We start from the raw sequence: 20,991 nt of genomic DNA, 5'->3' as shown, positions 1-20,991 counted from the left end.
TGTGTGTGTGTGTGTGTGTGTGTGTGTGTGTGTGTGCGTGCGTGCGTGCGTGCGTGCGTGCGTGCGTGCGTGCGTGCGTGCGTGCGTGCGTGCGTGCGTGCCACATTCAGGTGATGGTGGCCGAGGCCCTGGACATCAGCAGGGAGACCTACTTCGCCATCCTGATGGACCGCGCCTGCAACGGCCCCGTCATGGTGGGCAGCCCCCAGGGGGGCGTGGACATCGAGGAGGTTGCCGCCCGCACCCCAGAACTAATCTTTAAGGTGCATTTTTTATTTTTAACCCATTTCAGAACGGGTACACATCATTGTGTATCATTATTTTATGCTTTAACTATTGAAAAATCGCAGATATACAAGCTCACAGCGCGGCACCGAGTGCCGCGCTGCGAGCTTGTAGATCTGCTATTTTTGAGAAATCGTGAAAATTAGAATTTTGACCCGATTCTATAAGTGTCTTTTGAATCCTTCTAAGACTTTTTGAAAGACCTGTGTTTCTATGTCAGCAATCTGGCTTTAGCCATCGTCAAAGAAAAGGTCCTTTTCACTTAACTGGAGCTCAGTTAGTATGTTCTTGAGAGACTACTATGTCAGTGTTTCTCAAACCTTTTCATGTGAAGGACCCCCAAAATGATATTTATTTGTTCACGGACCCGCATCTCAAAATATTTCGTTCCAGGGCCACCCCAGAAGCAAAATTTGAGTTACAAACGTTCGCTTTGAAAATACATATATTCAAAGATTTGCACACATTTTCACGACTTTTTCAAAAAAATAGCAGATCTACAAGCTCGCAGCGCGGCACCCGGTGCCGCGCTGCGAGCTTGTATATCTGCTATTTTTCACTGGTTAAAGCATTCAATAATTCTAGGCCTAAACCTGCTACGCACTGTGCGCAGGATTAGTTTCTCGTGACTCATGTTGTGTGAAATGATTGATGGCTTGTGAGAATGCAAACGCTACACGGGGGGGGGGGGGGGGGGGGGGGGGGGAGTAGCAGCGAGCATCTCACAACTCAATAAGTTACAAGCTGCAGACAGATTGGTGCTGAGGTGCTGCAGCGTTTGAGCAAGATTCACCGGCCTTGTCCACGATCGATTCCTGTTTGATTTAATGAAACATGAACATATTTGACACCCCATCCCACCTTGTTACTAAAGGCAAGTCGAGTCAAACTGCTTACAGTAGCTCCTTTATCTCTTCTGAGAATATCTCTTCTTTAAGAAGGGCTGTCACGATTATTACATAATCGTCTAATCGCAATTATTTGAGGTAATCGCAATTATTTTGCATAATCGTCATGATCGTTTCCATGTTGATAAATGTTAATATACTTTCAAAAAGTAGTGGAAATAGCCGATCTACAAGCTCGCGTTGTGAGCTTGTAGATCGGCTATTTCCACTATCAATGTTCTTTTTTAAGTATAAAGTTTTCAAATAAGTCAGTATTTTCTTTGTATATTTGAGTTGTGTCATAATTGCCATGTGCAACTTCAAAGCGTAAAAGCCAAACAGAAATGTAATTGTCAACGACAAAAACACAATTAAATCGTTAATCCTAATTATTTGAGTGACGATTAATCGTCATGTAAAATATCATGATCGTGACAGCCCTATCTTTAACAGTTTGGCTGCTCTTGGTAGCCAAACACGTTCACAGACGAGATAAGGTTTCCATGGTAACCCGCATCTCAGACGCTTGCTACGGGTGCTGGTGAAAGAAAAAACTGCATACGTCATGACGCAACGCAGCCAGAAGCAACCGAGAGCGGCCATTATCCATTGACTCCTATTCTATACTGAAACATAAAAACGGCTTTATCTCGAAATAAGGTGCAAATAACGCCGAGGAGGCCGAGATCAGCTTGTCTTCACGGCGACACTATGCCGTGATGGTCGGCCCCGGTTAGGATTTTAGTTTTCGCGACCGTTTGTAAACAAACAGATCTCCTTCCTGGATCGTCAGTGTACACCCACGTGCACACGCACGGAGCTTCCGGGGCTCTTCAAAATAAAGCGCAAGTGAATGGTGGCGTCCTGAGTGTTAAAGGAGCTATAGTCAACTTTTTCATTGTAGGGCCGACACTTTGTTTACATCCTAGTCTATAGACTAGAATGTAAACAAAGTGTCAGTCTGACAATGGCCAAAATGATTATTTTATCATTATTTCACACTTTTTGTGGTCATTTTAGAATAGAAACACATACAGTATGAAGCTTATTTTTTTATAAAATATTTTCGAAACATTATTTTTATTTTAGCATCCGTTTTTCAAGGAAAAGTTGACTATAGCTCCTTTAAGTATGTTTATAGTGTCTTTAGTTTTTCACTCCACAACAAAGTAGATATGTACTTTTTACACCATGTCCTTCAAAGCACTGGGAATTGGAATTCTAAGACATTGGAGAATATGTAGGAGATATACTGTACCTCATGTTAAATTAATTGAAGAATGGAGGAATTCTTTGTCTGCAATGACGGAACGAAATTCTCAAATTCACATGTACTTGAGTGCATTTTAATTTTCCTTTTAACACTTCTATTGCCTCTTATTTTCCTCCGTAGGCCGCCGCTATTATTTTGAAGGGCCGGGCGGGGTTGTTTTTGTTTTTTTGGATTATCACGTGACTGCAACGTTTACGTCATCCAGTCACATGACAGTGTGGGCCCAGAAAAGAAACATGGCTGTGCACTGCCGAGTGTATTTTGTACTGTAAACAGGCCACCCTTTGGATCAAAATGTCTCTTTTTGAGTAAATGAAGTCTCTTTATGGGCCTCTCAATGGATTTACTATGGCGGAGCTTCACTTCGCGTGAACGCCCAACGTGCGTTGTAAACAAGTCGCGGGATTTACCGATGCACAGTGGACCACGGAGCCGTATAGTAAGTCATAATATATTTACTGTATTTACAGTAAGATTGACGGTGAGCGTCGTCTACGGCACCATGATTTTAACCCTTTAAATGCCGGTGAGGATCGTCAACGGCAGCAGAACTGTTAAAGTCTTTTTCTAGTTAGATATCTCTACTTTTTCTAACATGATTTCGGTTACATCTCGGGAACTCTGCCATCCACTTGCCAACGATTTTTTTAAACTAAATATAAAGTTATAACTACTAAATAATACAAGTGTGAATGGCCCTTTAAGGGCATCTTAATGCAAAGCAATAAAAGAAACACACACAAAAAAATCCTTCCATACTCCTTCCCCCCTTATCATTTTCTGGCAAACTTAACAAAGCCTGCATGTGTTTGGTAATGTGCCTAACAGATGCATACTGCGTCCCATGCGACCGTTAGTTCTCAGCCACGCGGTTGAATTGCATTGTTGTAATATTTATTTATGCACACGATAGCATTTCTGACGTGCAGACACGAGCAATACCGAGGGCCACTGGAGCCTACTCCATTGTACTTTCCAATTAACCCATTCAGAACGGGTACAGGTACACATTACAGTGTATTATTATTTTATGCTTTAACTATTGAAAAATAGCAGATATACAAGCTCACAGCGCGGCACCGAGTGCCGCGCTGCGAGCTTGTAGATCTGCTATTTTTGAAAAATCGTGAAAATTAGAATTTTGACCCGATTCTATAAGTGTCTTTTGAGTCCTTCTAAGCCTTTTTGAAAAACCTATGTTTCTATGTCAGCAATCTGGCCAGCCATCGTCAAAGAAAAGGTCCTTTTCACTTAACTGGAGCTCAGTTGGTCTGTTCTTGAGAGACTACTATGTCAGTGGTTCTCAAACCTTTTCATGTGAAGGACCCCCAAAATGATATGTATTCCCGCCATCTCAAAATATCTAGTTCCAGGGACCCCCAGAAACAAAATTTGAGTTACAAATGTTCGCTTTGAAAATACATATAGTCAAAGATTTGCACACATTTTTCACTTTTTCAAAAATAGCAGATCTACAAGCTCGCAGCGAGCTTTTATATCTGCTATTTTTCACTGGTTAAAGCATTCAATAATCCTAGGCCTAAATGGGTTAATTGGATTCTATTTATAGAGTGAAATCCACAGTAATCATTTATTTCTTTATAACGGCTGTAGGTGCCAACTGAGGATAGAGCAGTTGTTATCAGCGCCACTACTAGATGGAACACACAACATGGAGCCCCTGCATGTGCATCTTATCTTTGTGGACGTTTTCCGCTGCTACAGATGTTTCTGAATTGATAGTAGAGCTCCTGCTGCTTTGAGTACACTGTTAATTAACACACTGTATACAGCACTGGTTCTCAACCTGTGGGTCGGGACCCCCACGGGGATCCACAAATTATTTTGGGGGGGTCCCCAGATGATTAACTTAATGTGCAACGTTGTTTTCTCACTCAACAGTAAACAAACCAACAAAGTTTAAGTGTATAGAGGGTATCTGCACATTTCTAAAGTGACAATTCAAGGACTTTTTAACTCATTCCCTGCCAGGCCCGATAGTCCCGAGATTATTCCAATGTCTTTCCCCGCCAGGCCCGATAGTCCCGAGAATTAAAAAAAAAAAAAAAAAGATTCAAAAAGATTTTTTTTTCAAAAAAATGTTCTGACCCCAAAAAATGGAGTAGACATGATAGCAATCGCGAAATTGCATGTTTAACCCCCATAGCAACCCCATCTTTCAAGCATGGCAGCCATTTTGGCAGCCATCTTTGTTAAACATAGTGGCTGTTATCTCATGAATGCCTGAACGGATTTCCATTCGGATTTTTTTGTTTGAAAGTTGTGAGCAATGTGGACACACGTGGTGCATTATCTAGGCATGGGTGTGCATGATCCGTGCACTATGAATTACATGGAAGTCTATGGAGACGAATGGCAGGTGGGAGTACGGAGGTATGTTAAAATGGCGGTCAATGTGTTAATACCTCTAAAATGACAAATTAAACATTGGCCAAATTGTCAAATATTAGAGGCAGAAATTGTGAACATAGCCAATCTACATGTTCACAACGCCTCGCAACGCACACAGGGACGATCGAGTGCGATGCCAGGAAGCACGCACGCACGGCTGTAGGCCATTTACTTTAATGCACAGAATCACGGGTAAACGGGCAGGCGACGGGTCAATTTTTTGACAGGCGGGGCTTGTAGATCGTCTGTTTTCACTACTTCTTAAACATTTTGTTTTCTAATGGAAATTATGGAATTTATTTGATTTTTAACAAATTGAATTTGTTTTGTTTTAATTATATATATATATATATATTGAAATTCTTTATTTAGGATTAACCCCTTGAGATGAACCATCTTGTTTTCAAGGAGCTCCTTCTACAAAATACACTTTTTTTCACATTTAGACAAGAAGTGTACAGACAATTCGATCAACATACAAAACAAACAGAACAGTAAACAAAACAGTAAACAAAACAAAACAAAATATACACAACAAACAGCCACAAAAGTACACATATAGCACATATATAATCATTTCGTTATAGATCTATTGTAGTGATGAATGAGCAAAACATGATGATTAGTTTAATTCATGAAAGAGTTTGCTTTTTTTAATGTTTTGAAATAATAATAATAATTCAAAACAAAATGTACAAAACAAAAAAATTAAGGGACCCATATAAATATGTCCGCAACCCACAAATAGATCCTGACACAGTGTTTAGGAACCAGCGCCTTATAGCCGAGAGTTGTACTTGTTGTATAATGCGGATGTTGTGGCCTGAAAATAGCCCAAAAGGTCACAGCGCGCCGCCGCTTTGTAAGCTTTTACAGTAGATTGGCAATTTTCAGTGTAGTATTAATCAGGCTTTCGCCACCACGGGGCACTGGGGCCGCCAGTGGTGCGAATTCACTAGCCAACAACATCGCGATTGCATTTCACCAGACGTAGTGTAATGCTCGCTACTTGCCATTTGCCCCCAGCGTACCACAGAGTCCATTAGCTAGTCCTCCTCTAACGTCATAACTTCCCAATACAGCTGAGTGAGCCAGAGCACTCCTCTGTTTATATGAGAGCCATCGGTACGAGGGTCCTGTAATTATAAAACCCTCGTTTCAGTACCCTCTCTCCTCCTGAGCTCTTGCTAATGTCTGGCTGCCTGCCACCACTTAATTGCTATGTCTGTGATTTAAGCCGTTTGGGCCTAGAATTATTGAATGCTTTAACTATTGAAAAATAGCAGATATACGAGCTCACAGCTCGGCACCGAGTGCCGCGCTGCGAGCTTGTAGATCTGCTATTTTCGAAAAATCGTGTTTTTTTGAAGTCTTTGAATATATCTTTATTAGAAGCTAACGTTTGTAACTCAAATATTTGCGTCTGGGTGGTCCCTGGAACAACAAATACATGTAATTTCGGGGGGTCCTTGACAAAAGGTTTTAGAACCACTGATTTAGAAGGATTTAGAAGACATTGTGTCCACCTGTTTCCGCGAGAATTTACTGTAGCATTTTCCGTGGGACAACTTCCGGTTAACAGCAGACGTACAAGCTCACGTCGCGTCGCAGATGCAGCCGCTGTGAGCTTGTAGATCACACTCGGCTGCGACGCCGGAAGCTGCCGCACACCTTCTGCGCAATGCACGACGGGACGTGGGAAAGTTGTGGATAGAACCGGGTCAAAAATATTCAAAGACTCGCACAAAATTAATGTTAACATTTTTTCAAAATAGCATATCTACAAGCTCGCAGCGCGGCACTCGGTGCCGCGCTGTGAGCTTGTATATCTGCTATTTTTTCAATAGCTTAAGCGTCAAATAATTCTAGGCCTAAATGATTTAATATGAACATCCACTTTGTGTCAAATTACAGTCTGGTGTTTCACACACCACACTCCTCCTCCTCCTGCTTTCTATGTTTTCTACAGCGCCGTCTCACTCACACTCTCCCTCTCTTCTTCCCGTGCGTTGTTGTGTCTCTTGCAGGAAGCCATTGACATATTCGAGGGTGTGCGGGACGACCAGGCACTGAAAATGGCGGCTAATTTGGGTTTCAAGGGACCTCTGGAGAGACAGGTAATGATGAGTCCACTAGGAGCCTCCCCAAACCCATTGCACCGGAGTAGGGATGGGACGATACGCGATTTCATCGTTTATCGTGATAAAAAAACACTCACGATAATCGTATTGTGGAGATTTTTAATTTATTGTGATCGTCCTCCGTCATGCACTGGGATCAATTCAGCTTTTATTAGCCGAGCTGCATATCTGGTACCACTTAAACTCTCTATAATTGGTAAAAGGTACAAATATCTTGATACAGTCTTTTTTTACACTCTCACATTCACATTCACATAAACGGCACAAGCGGTATGGATATCGCAACGCCGAGTTTTCCAGAACTATGGAGTTACTGTAAAGTGCCATTACATTAAGGCTCACCTGCCAGATGGTCTATTGTCATATTTGGCAACGAGGAGAGCGCAACCAGCATAGAGCGTGGCACGCGAATGGTGCCATTATGTGTTTAAACCTGCTGCGGCTTAGGTTTTTTTGCGTTCGAGTCCGACACGCAATGTCAATTAACAAGCCAACCAGAGAGGGCGTCGAGGCAAACAACGTCAAGGGTCTTTTCAAAGTCGTGTGTGACTTTGGGGAGTGAAGAAGACGGGCCACTGTTGGGGGTCGTTCACAAAATCACATATGGATATTATGTACTGTAGAATTGGGGTACATTTTCCAGCCATTTGTCTCTTGGCATCCCGTGGCTGATTTTGTATTCCCTTCCATGGGCATAGTGACATGAGGAATCAGATTAGCTCTGACTCGTAACGCACCCAAAGACGAGTATAAATCAACTTAAAGATTTCAGCTACCGGTGTGCAAACGGAGAACTCGCCGCCGAACGCACGTTGATTTAAAACACGATGAGCAGAAGAGAGGAAAGGAGTTGATGTGATAAGAATCTGTACATTTTGTTCTGTTCCTCTACAGTATGTTCACTGCCAGTAAATACATAAATAATACAGCTCCTGCCAGCAAAATCAGCGTTTTCCTTATAGTCAAGGGGAGATTTTTCTGCAAAAAATATCTAAAAAAATTACTTTTTATAAAAAAAGTTGATAAAAGTTGATCGGCAGGGAACCCCCTAGTTAAATTATTGATCAGGCAGTTGACCGGCAGGGACTGTGTTAAGGCAGTGGTTCTCAACCTCTGAGTCGGGGTCCCCAAATTATTTTCCCCAGATGATTAACCTAATGTGCAACATTGTTTTCTCACTCAACAGTCCAACAAACCAACATAAAGTTTAAAGTGTATAGAGGGTATAGTATTAGCCTGATTTCAGACTGCGCTGGAGCTTGAGTCTGAAGTTGTCCCTATTCTATTTGATTTAAAAGGGGAGGGGATTGTGTTTGACTTGTGTACACAAAACATTCCCCCTCCCCCTGTATGACAGGCATCAAGTTGTTGTCTTTGATGTTTCATTGATTAGAGAGAAGCACTAACGAGCTATTTACACTTGTATGGCTCAATCAATGACAAACCCCTTTGAAGTTCAAAGGGAGCCCTCCCTCCACTGTTTATGTTGATTTTCAAAAGTTAGACCCACCCCTCCTCCGTCTTGCATTGATTTCATTGGTCGCCAATGGTCGGTTTGCCAAGACACCGATAGAAAGAGACGCGTCATATGACAAAACCAGACCAAGAGAAGCAGTCCACTCAGAGAGTGGGCGGGTCTATTGGCTGGAGCCAGGCAAATACAGTATACACATTTCTAAAGTGACAATTTAAGGACTATTTAACTTTTTTGGTGCCATGATTTTTTCCCTTCAATGTCCCACGATGCCATGGTCTCCATAGACTTCCATGTAATTTATAGTGCACGGATCGTGCACGCCCATGCATAGATGATGCACCACGTGTGTGCCCACGGTTCACAGCTTTCAAACAAAAAAATCCGCTTGGAAATCCGTTCAGGCATTCATGATTTATCAGCCATTATGTTTTCTTCAGATGTAAACAAACATGGCTGCCATGTTTGAAAGAATGGGTTGGTATGGGGGTTAAACATGCAATTTCGTGATCGCGATCATGCTTAACACATTTCTGGAGGTCCAAAAAACATTTTTGAAAAAAAAATGTTTTTCTTCAAAAACGGCCCAAACTCGGGAAACTCGGGGTTGGCACAACGTTGGTACCAATACAAACTCGGGAAACTCGGGGTTGGCACCATATGTGTTAATACCTCTAAAGTGGCAAATTCAACATTGGCCAAATTGTCAAAGAAATTGTGAAAATAGCCGATCTACATGCTCACAACGCCTCGCAACGCGAGGCGTTGTGAGCATGTAGATCGGCTATTTTCACAATAGAACCGTGTTATACAAAATGTAACGCCTCAACTCTTACCCTCTGTACATTTTGTTCCGTTCCTCCATGTTAAGGCAGTTCAGTCGTCAAATCGGTACTATCGAGACATAATTCGAGCCATTCTGAAACGAGCATATTGTCTTGAAAGAGCTTTGGTATCAAAACGGGGTATGGTGTGTGTGTTGGGGGGGAGGGGGGGCTGACACAGAGAGAGAGAGACAGACAGACAGACAGTACGAGTGTGACTGCGTGTGCACGTGTGAAGAGGACTCTGCTGTGTGCATTAGAATTAGAGTAGTGTTCAAACAGGCAAACAGCTCTTACAATATTGTCTCAGACTAGCTTTCATTATCAAAGAGCAGCTGGGTTGCGGCGACAGACACATCAATCGACTTCGCTTATTCTTTGAAATTCGGATTTATGAAAATGTCAGGGAACTGGGGGTAGATATTCCATGCTTGTTAGAGTACAATAGACTGTTATCTGGCTCCATTTTTCTCTCCCTCCACATATATCTGTGTCACATATAGCTATGCCATAGGGAGCCGGCAAATAATGACTATTCTTCAAGTATTGTAACAGTTTAGACTGCGTCAGCCAGAAAACCTAAATCTATTTTGGCACGTTATGCCGTTGCAGAATCCATTGAACCGGCGCGTTATGAAAGAGACATTATTTTGTTTGGTAACCACATTACAGTAGGGTCGACAGCGCTGGGTTCTGCTGCGAATGAGCTACTGTATATTTGTCAGTAATCACACCTGGTGGAAAATGAGATGATTACATTTTCCATCTCGGCTGGTCCCTGTACAGGGACACAACGCGCTAACGCATGGGCGTGAACACAAACCACGCGTGAGTGCACGCACACACAAGCAAATATCCCCGCAAAAAATGCAACGGTGAAGGTGATTTGCCATGTTTTATCCCATTAACTCTTATACTGCTTTGAACGTTCCTGTTCGCCCCAATCCTCCAGGGACGTCTGTGCCAATACGCCCGTTCGTTCGTTTGATGTTTTTTATGGATTATGATAAAAGTCGTCCTTGCGCAACTTTTGAATGCATAATTGGTCGTCTGTGTCATTTTGAGGACAGCCGGAAACCTTTCATAAAAAAAAAAGTAAACAGACTGTCCTGGCTCCGCCTGCCCAGAGCGACTAGCTGCCAGGGGCGTCAATTGGGTATGGCAGGGGTATGCAGCTGCCATACCTTGACAGGGGGAAATAATAAAAATGTACTTTTCATCGTGCCTGTTGCTAAGGTATGGCAACATGACTGGTGTCTTCACCAGACACCAGTCATGTTGCCATACCTTAGCTTGTTCTGAACTGACGCCACTGCTAGCTGCTAGCAGCATTGAGGGACTATATTGTTTTATGCATCGGGCTGTTAGTAGAGAAAGAGAGAGAGAAACGTTGGTAAAAGCGATCATTTTGTCGGAAATCAGTTGTTTTATAGTATTAGTAGTATAGTAATTGTAGTAGGTAGTAGTATTTAGCAGTACTAGAATATTGAGATGTATTAGGCCAACTCAGCCTCAACTTGCTGGTATCATTCCGCCGAAGTGCGACCCAACCCCCCCTGACCGATAGAAATAAACTTTGTTAGAATTAGGATTACACAACCTACCCGTGTTGGTGACCCAGGACCAGCGCCCATGGTGGTGGTGGTCGTGATGATGACGATGATGATGATGATAATGATGATGAAGAAGAGAAAAAGATCACTGTAGCCATTGTTATTGAAGATAAAAAGATTGAAGAACGTAGGACGTCATCCGCTCCCGACCGGATCAAAAGCCCGAAATTGGAAGCGATCCCAGACTAAGATGGTGCCAGTCGCGAAGAACCGGGGTCCAAAAATGGATCAAGAGCCTCGTGATATTGTGGAAACCGATCCCGACGGAGCTCGACCCCCGTGTAGGATGGATCCCCCCGCCCGGGGGCTCACATCGCCGCAGCAGCAGAGACCCATGTACCGCCGCGAAAAGACGGACAAACTGGGCGATTTGGCCAATGAAGAATGGCTTCCGCGTAGAGACCCCTCGGAGAACAGAGGCCACGATTCTACTGTCCAAAGTAAGACTTCCAATCCAGTGCATGTATGTATTGTATAGTTGTATACTGTATATAGTTGTATACTGTGTGATAACAGAGCATCCGTGTGGAACTGGAAGCCTGGGATGGGGGGATGGTCAGTGGGTAACGGTTTTCCATTGCGACGTGTTGCCACTCCGACATTGGGATCCGGTCTAGAGCCCGCCTACTGCATCCGGCTATTTACACGTACACATACATGCAAGAAATGTTTCCGTATCCGGACCGGATCAGTAACTTGATCCAAGCAGTTAGGATCCACGTGCTTTGTTTGTTTTTGTCGCTACTCAGGACACACGTGGAGTTCCTATCACGCGCGTGCACGTACCGCGTGTAGTGTACGTGCACTGCACAGCCTACTAAGATTATTTGATGGGAATTTAGGATTTATTGGCTTAGTTTGTGTGTGCGTGCGTACGATGCGTGTGTGTGATCATCATCATCATCATCAGTAGCTGATGATGTAGCTTTTCAGTTCAATTCAAAGGAGCTTTATTGGCATGAGAAAACATACGTTTACATTGCCAAAGCAAGTGTTACAAATAAAAACTGTTGAAAATGGGGAACATAGTTGGAGGGAGTACAGCTTTGTGTAAACAGAGCTATGTTGCATTGTGACATTTTATATAGGTATACAGGGTATAAAGGGAATTTCACTGTGACAGTAAATGCATGGTAACTATTTACTATAACTGCATTTTATGTTATATATGAACTTATTGTAAGTCATTTGCTAAATGTCAAAATTGTAAATTGATTTGTTTAGATATAAACTATTTGATATTTTCCTGGCTATGATTTTAGATGATGAGTCGACGATGATGATGAGCCTACTTCTTCATTTCCACATCGTGGTCGTCCAAGGACAAGGATAGGTAAAGAAAAAACAAACTTTTTTCTGTAAATCAGACTTAGCACCATGCACATGCTCACATAGACATCAAAGGGGGCTTGAGCCCCTGCCCTTTTATCCATCTGTAAAAAGTGCCCTCTCCAGACCATGAATGCTGTTTTTACATAATTACTATATATATATATATATATATATATATATATATATATTTGTGTGGTAAGCAGGAAGTGCATAGAATGTTAGAGAGGCAGGGGTTGACATTTCTAAAACGGCCTTTTGATGAAAATAGTAGGCCCCCAACCTCCACGCATTCTGCTGTGACGCGTTGTGAGCTTGAAGGTGTACTATTTTTCATGTATTTTATAGTAATTATGTATTTGTATAATTTACAGATCGACCATGGGCTCGTGTACGAGTCACACAAGGATGTGTGTGTGTGTGTGTGTGTGTGTGTGTGTGTGTGTGTGTGTGTGAGAGAGAGGGCGTCACGCATTCTGCTGTGACGCGTTGTGAGCTTGAAGGTGTACTATTTTTCATGTATTTTATAGTAATTATGTATTTGTATAATTTACAGATCGACCATGGGCTCGTGTACGAGTTCAGCAGACCCGGTGGAGCCCTTCCGGAGGAGCCTGGCTGGAGTGAAACAGAATGGAGCCCCAGGCCCTGTGCAGGCTGAATGACACACACGCACGCACGCACGCACGCACGCACGCACGCACGCACGCACACACACATATACACTCTGTAGACATGTAGTGTCACAGTGAGATAAAGAGAACCCTGAAAGCTGAAGCAGGATTCAGGCTGAAGCTCATGTCACTGTGTCAATGTTCTGCACTGCTCTTACTACTGCTCTTACTTCTCTTACACACTAAAAGTGTGTAAAAAGACACTTTTTCTTGTTTTTATTTTTTTGAATTTGTTTGTAAACAACCACTGATCATAGGTGTGATGTTACTGAAGCCAACAATAAAAGGCTAAAGAGAGATTTCTGCCTGAAAATGTATTCTTCACAAAAATGCATTTTTCTCAGCTTTATGTTCTCAAAGAGCTGTTTTTAGGCCACATTCTGCAGCTTCTAGCTAATGAACAGAACAAGATAAAAGCTCGAAATCTTTTTCTGTTGCAAAGTAGACATTCTATTCTACGTTGCCATATAATTGTTGTCTTTATAGTCGAAACCAAATTTCTCCAGTAGGCCTTCAAAGATGAGCGACAATTCTGGCAGTGGATGGAGCTTTTTGTTCAATTCTGTGGCAGTAAAAGAGTTAAGACCGGGAACGCATCTTATGTGTCATGTAACCGCTTTAATAATTTTTTTAAATACTTTGGCTATTCAAAAATAGCAGATATACAAGCTCATAGCGCGGCACCGAGTGCCGCACTATGAGCTTGTATATCTGCTATTTTTGAAAAAACGTGAAAACTTGCAAATCTTTGAATATATATTCTAACATTTTTAAGTAACAAGACATCTTGGGAAGTAAAATGTTGTCAACCAATCATCAATGCCGATGATACACGAAAGATCTTTGCTTTTGGTGGTCCCTGGAACAAAACAGTTGGAGATGGGGGGTCCACGGTCAAATACATATAATTCTAGGGGGTCCTTGACATGAAAAGGATGAGCACCACTGATATATAAACCTACGTTTTCCAGAAAACTATTAGGATACATTTTTAGGAATTGTTCCGGTCTTTTTTTTTTTTTTTTACTTAAATTTGATTTTGTCACATGCGCACACATTTACACGTCAACATTCAACATCATTTTCATCATCACATTACAGTCCATTTTAGTCCTCTGTGATGTCATTCTTCCGCGTCGTGTATTCAGTCCATTTCTCCCATTTTTCAAGAAACAACTCTTCCTGTAGCCTGTGTAAATCTCTCCGTCACATACATTTCCTCCACAATGCACAGCCACTGCTCACAAGTTGGAGGGTCACTTTTATACCACAATCTTGTTATTGCTTTTTAGCTGGCTGTTAGTAGCACCTTGACCAGATACATGTCGTCTCCATATGTGTTTTCCCGGTCTCAGTGTTTTATCCCATTTAAGCCTAGAATTTTTCAATATATATTTTTCAAAGCAGACATTTGTAACTCAAATCTCTGCTTCTGGGCGGTCCCTGGAACAACATATTTTGAGATGGGGGGTCTGTGCCCAAATAAATGTAATTATGGGGGTCCTTGACATGAAAACGTTTGAGAACCACTGCTTTAGAGGAAGGACTTAGAAGTCGGGTCAAAGATCGGGTCAAAGATATTCAAAGGGTTAGTGTTAGACCTGAACACATTTTCAAGATGTTTCAAAAATAGCAGATCTACGAGCTCGCAGCGCGGCACTCGGTGCCGCGCTGCGAGCTTGTATATCTGCTATTTTTCGATAGTTAAAGCGTAAAATAATGGTTAAAGTGGTTCAAATCTAACGCGACTCGGGCGCGTTCCCGGTATTCGAGAGTTATTTAGCCCACGTGGTGGGCTGAGTGGCCTTGGCGGTAGCCGGGGCCGCTCGGAGGCTGAACAGCGGAGGTAATTACTGTCCTCTGTGGATCTCTCGGCAGGCGGCGGATCAGATTAAGAAGCTCTATGATCTGTTCCTGAAAGTCGACGCCACTCAAGTCGAAGTCAATCCCCTCGGAGAGACTCCCGAGGGACAAGGTACGCCCACCCCCACACCAACTCCCCCCCCCTACGCTTCTTTATCTAGTGCCTGTTTCAGAGAGGACGCTTATCTGCTACATGTGTGTGTTGAGTGTCTAGCTTGTCTGTACTCTTTCTACGTGTGTTTTTGTTGTGTGTGTGTGTGTGCGCGCGACATGTCTAAGTGCATTTGTGTGTCTGAGGGATACTATAGGTACTAGGGAGCCACGGTTCAGTCAGCCCACGGTTCGGTTCGGTTCGTATCTCGGTTTTTGGCTCACGGTTTCGGTACGGTTTCGGTACAGTAAAAATTGAAAATGAAAAAATAAAGAATCCAAAATGTTACGTTAATTTTAAAGATGGGGTGCAATCATTTGTTTCCCCCCTAAAACATGATAATCAGTTATTATGATTATACTAGGAGGAAGACTTTCTCCAAAAAAGTGTACAGAAAGAGTTAAAATTATGTTTTTATGTGGCCACACCCAAAAAAATGAAGACATTCGGATCATTTGGTATGGGCTGTTCGGTTCGCTACAGGGCCATTCGGTTCGGTATACCAGTTTGGTTCAGTATTGTGGCACCCCTAATAGGTACTAGGTAGTGGTACTGTGGCTGGGTTGTGTGCTTTTGTGCGTATCATTAAATGGTTTTAGACTATGCCGAACATCAGTGGAATTTAACTAAATCATTTTGGGACTAAGGGAATTTGAAAACGTTGAGGCGTACAGGTAGATTAAATCGCATGCATTCCTTTGATTGTGTTGACGCCGCGTACACACCGACCTCCCGGGAGTTATGCGAGATGAAACGCACATTGGTTTCAATTTTCCTTTTCAACATCGTCCTTGGCAGCTTCACGGATCCGAGCCGTAACAAGGACTCTTAGTCTATACATTGATTTCCTCATTCATAGCATGTTGGGGAGCCGTGGCTGAGTGGGTAGAAGAGAGATAGAGGCCGCCTGGGGAAGGGAAGGTCGCCGGTTTGACCCTGAGCAAGTCACTTAACCCCTGATAGCAACAAGCCCATGTGCTCAGGGGTGTCGCACCAAATCCTGGGCCCTGGGTACTTTTAACTATTGAAAGCGTGAACATTTGTGCAAGTCTTTGAATATTTCAAATCCTTCTATGTTTCTATGTCAGTGGTACTCAAACTTTTTCATGAGAAGGACCCCCAAAATGATATGTATTTGGCCATCTCAAAATATTTAGTTCCAGGGACCCCCCAGAAGCAAAGTTACATATAATGTTCGCTTAAAAAATACACATTTTCACGACTTGTATATCTGCTATTTTTTAAATAGCTTTTTTTTTTTTTATAATAATTTTTATCCCACAATTTTGCAACCCATTTTTCACCCAGTGCGAATTGTCTATGTAATCCTGGGCTCTGCTCTCCCTCTGCTGCGCCTGGGGAGACAACGGACTGACCTCATGCTTCCTTCATTGCATGAGTAGTCCAAGTTGTTTCTTTTCACCTGACAGGGGGGATTTCCCCGGGATGGACGTAGCGCGTGGAAGGAACACGTTATTCCAACCAGTTCCTTTCCCCTCCATCAAGCGCTCCGGCTGGCCAGGGGGAGGCATTATTGAGACCAGGATTACTGCATGTTTTTGTGAGGGTATCAACCCAAGGAGACACGGGGAGAACATGCAAACTCCACACAGAAAGGCCCTATCGCCGACCCCACCTAGGGTGTGGGCGCTGATGACGCGGAGGGAGAAACACGTATTTTTTTAAATAGCTAAAGTATAAAATAATAGCTAAATAGCTAAAGTATAAAATAATTAAGGCCCCTCCACCTTCTGCCCTAGTAACTCAGTCCCACTTCCACCCCCCTTGTGACGCCCCTGCATGTGCTCACCTGAGCAGCGGTGGCGAAGTAGTGTCGATTTAACCCTAACCCTAACCCCAAGTTAAACTTACTAGACTACCTTTGTTTCACTGATGACAACTAAATGAAAACTACAGTAAACACAAACTAACAAATACAAACTGAATGAAAATAGACGATCTACAAGCTCACAATGTGTCGCGCTCTGACACGTAGTCGAGCTTGTATGCTCAGTATGCAACCAAGTTGCATACTGAAAATGCATATACGGTATATATATATTTTTTAATCTTATATTTAGTTGACTAAAACTGGACTAAATCTAAAACATTTCGTATGACTAAAATATGACAAAAACCAAATGCAATTTTATTCAAAAGACTATTACTAAAACCAAATCAAAATTTGCTGTCAAGATCAACACTGGGGTTACAGTGAACAGTTTCCTCTCCCACAGGGGACCAGAACATACTCTCTTCTGTAGCGACTGAAGACTGGGGATGCTAAAGTTGTCTGCGGCAGCAGTCTCATCAGTTATCACTAATATACTCAACTGAATCTAAACCACGTTTCCGCTAATCAACTCAACGCATCTGGCATATAGATGACATTACCTTATTTTCTATTTCTGCAAAGGTTAAAATAATCACATTAACTGTGACATTACATAAAGGCACTTGGAAAAAACTACTTCCATTTTATTTGTCATACAATTAAAGGGATATTCCACTTCCAAAAAAACTCTGCCTTGCATGGGTCTGCCTCCCCAGGCTCAGGGCCTCTCCCCACACACACCCATTGTAACTTCAAACTCCATTTTAACCATCATACATTCATTAAAAACAACCATTATTTTTTTTCTGGTGACTCATAATACCCTCCTAATACGTGAGCAGGCCGTGTTTTTTCGATAACAATTTTCATTTATTTTTAATAATTTTGTTTTGTATTTAATGTTTCTAATTCTCCCAAAGAATTATTGAAAATAAATGAAAAAGGTTATTGAGAAAACACGGCCGTATTAGGAGGGTAGTATGAGTCACCAGAAAAAAATAATGGGTGTTTTTAATGAATCTATCATGGTTAAAATTAAGTTTGAAGTTACAATGGGTGTGTATGTGGAGAGGCCCTGAGCCTGGGGGGCAGATAACATTTATCAAATATCTAAATATTGAATGAAGTAAATTAAAAACTGTTCAGGGTGTTCATAAAAGCCTGATTAGACGTTACAATGACCAAACGTTTTTTTGAAAGTGGAATATCCCTTTAAGTATGATACTGTACTGGTCTTCTTAAGTGGTTAAATGCTGACCTTTTGCGTAATGCAGGTTCAGTTTTGTAACGTAATAATCTGCAGATTTTCATACATTTATCGTAATCTTGCACCCTGTTGAATCTCTGTGTCCATCTATTTCAATCTTCCTTGTTCAAATGAACACGAAGCACAGTACATAGTAATATGTTTAACCCATTCAGAACGGGTACACTTTATTGTGTATTATTATTTTATGCTTTAACTATTAAAAAATAGCAGATATACAAGCTCACACTGCAAGCTTGTAGATCTGCTTTTTTTTTTTTATTGTGAAAATTTGAATTTTGGCCCGATTCTATAAGTGTCTTTTGAATCCTTCTAAGTTTTTTTGAGAAACCTATGTTTCTATGTCAGCAATCTGGCCAGCCATCGTCAAAGAAAAGGTCCTTTTCACTTAACTGGAGCTCAGTTAGTTTGTTCTTGAGAGACTACTACTGTATGTCAGCGGTTCTCAAACTTTTTCATGTGAAGGACCCCCAAAATGACATGTATTTGGCCACGGACCCCCATCTCCAAATATTTAGTTACATTTTGCTTCCCAAGCAAAATTTGAGTTACAAACGTTCGCTTAAAAAATATTCAAAGATTTGCACACATTTTCACGACTTTTTCAAAAATAGCAGATCTACAAGCTCGAGCGCGGCACTCGGTGCCGCGCTGTGAGCTTGAATATCGTCTATTTTTCAATAGTTTAAGCATTCAATAATTCCATGCCTAAATGGGTTAATCTCTATGATAGAGATTGCACAGAGACTCTGCCAGACTTCCATTCCGTGTGGACCCTGTGAACGCACGTGGCATTCAACTTGGACGTAAAATGTCAATTGGCTTCGTCCAAGTAAAGATTGGAAGAACATTCTGTTCCCTGGCAAACCGGCTTATCTCTCTATTTACATAAATGTATTGGTTAGTACATTAAAACCCATTCAGAACGGGTACACATTATTGTGTATCATTATTTTATGCTTTAACTATTGAAAAATAGCAGATATACAAGCTCACAGCGCGGCACCGAGTGCCGCGCTGCAAGCTTGTAGATCTGCTATTTTTGAAAAATCTTGAAAATTAGAATATTGACCCGATTCTATAAAGTGTCTTTTGAATCCTTCTAAGATTTTTTGAAAAAACTATGTTTCTATGTCAGCAGTCTGGCCAGCCATCGTCAAAGAAAAGGTCCTTTTCACTTAAATGGAGCTCAGTTAGTCTGTCTTGAGAGAATACTATGTCAGTAGTTCTCAAACCCTTTCATGTGAAGGACCCCAAAATGATATGTATTTGGCCACGGACCCCCATCTCAAAATATCTAGTTCCAGGACCCCCCAGAAGCAAAATTTGAGTTATAAACGTTAAACGTAAAATACATATATTCAAAGATTACACATTTTCATGACTTTTCCAAAAATAGCAGATCTACAAGCTCGCAGCACGGCACTGGTTAAAGCATTCAATAATTTATAGGCCTAAATGGGTTAAACTTGCATGGAAATTAGATTTTCTTGCTCAAATGCTAAGTACGAGTGAGATTGCCTTGTCTGTGATGCTGAACAGCGGCCAAGTGTGAGCTGTTACACGCAGACACGAACATCATCGCCTCGTTGCGTCTTTGATGTCGTTTTGTCTCCCCTCAAAACCGCCTCTTGTTTCCAGGTATGCGTTATCAAAGATTGGCAAGGGAAAGGAGGACATTTTCCGTTGTTTCATAATTGCTTATGAATATTAATGAGTCGAGCGGGGCTATTCTTTTGTTGCTAACGGCGGCGACGTACTCTAAAGATACACGTCGGCGTTACCCCCGCGAGCACGGAGAGAACGCAGTGTTGTTTGAGTCTGGCTTTTTTTTTTAAACGAACTAGTCAAGTTAAAAATCTGCCCTGTTTTTGTTTTGTTTTGTTTAGAATAATTTAACCCATTTAGGCCTAGAATTATTGAATGCTTTAGCTATTGAAAATAGCAGATATACAAGCTTGCAGTGCGGCACCGAGTGCTGCTGCGCTGCGAGCTTGTAGATCTGCTATTTTTGAAAAAGTTTGTGAAAATGTGTGCAAATCTTTGATTATATGTATTTTTAAGGGGGGGGGGGGGGGGTGGGGGGGGGGGGGGGGGGGGGGGGTCCCTGGAACTAGATATTTTGAGATGGGGGGTCCGTGGCCAAATAAATATCAGTCTGGGGGTCCTTGACTAACGTTTGAGAACCACTGACATAGTAGTCTCTCAAGAACCAGACTAACTGAGCTCCAGTTGAAGTGAAAATGACTTTTTCTTTGAAGATGGCTAGACAGATTGCTGACATAGAAACATAGGTTTTTCAAAAAAACCTTAGAAGAATTCAAAAGACACTTATAGAATCGGGTAAAAATTCTAATTTTCACAAATGTTCAACAATAGCAGATCTACAAGCTCAATCTGCTGTTTTTCAATATTTAAAGCATAAAATAATATTACACTATCATGTGTACCCGTTCTAAATGGTTAATTAGTCTTGAGAGTGAAAACATTTGTCTTTGCTGTTTTTATTTGTTGTTATTGTTTGATTAAATTTGGCTGTAAGTGAATGCCTAAAACGGTATCAAATGCCAGGAGGAATTTTTTCATGTGTTGGTGCTCCCAATGTTAATTCTTACAGTCTAGAGGAGTTGCACGTGGTTGTGTATGTGTGTTTTGTAAATTGGTGTCTGTCTGCCTTGTATGCACGGTGTACATGTCTCTCTCTCTCTGATTGTATTTGTCTGGACTGTTTGTAATTCTCCGCGTCTGCCCATTTCTATGTCTGCACAGTATTTCCTGCGTCTCTAATTACACATCATTACTCTTTGCTAGCATGTGGCGTCTTGGGACATGACATTCATTGCATAATGCATTTCTGCTTGGACTTCTGCCTAGCTTTGTGTGCTGTTTTGCACCGTTTTTTTGATAGCTGAAAGGTTTGCAAACTGTCCAACGCAGCATCTTTATATTGGATTAGTTTTACAT

The 20,991-nt window shown here is 41.8% G+C and overlaps 1 protein-coding gene across 1 annotated transcript in view; it reads left to right on the top strand.

Annotated features, from left to right (window-relative positions):
* suclg2 (succinate-CoA ligase GDP-forming subunit beta) overlaps window positions 1–20,991 on the top strand; it is a 276,376-nt gene that overhangs the window by 127,116 nt on the left and 128,269 nt on the right. Inside the window, exons 5-7 of the mRNA XM_080727868.1 lie at window positions 111–263; window positions 6,885–6,974; window positions 14,791–14,887. Of these exons, the coding sequence (XP_080583994.1) occupies window positions 111–263; window positions 6,885–6,974; window positions 14,791–14,887 (340 nt within the window). The remainder of the gene's footprint in view (window positions 1–110; window positions 264–6,884; window positions 6,975–14,790; window positions 14,888–20,991) is intronic.

The sequence above is a fragment of the Nannobrachium achirus genome (genome assembly GCF_963921795.1).
Source record: "Nannobrachium achirus genome assembly, chromosome: 6".
Classification (NCBI taxonomy): Eukaryota; Metazoa; Chordata; class Actinopteri; order Myctophiformes; family Myctophidae; genus Nannobrachium; species Nannobrachium achirus.
This window is presented reverse-complemented; position numbering and strand designations above follow the sequence as displayed.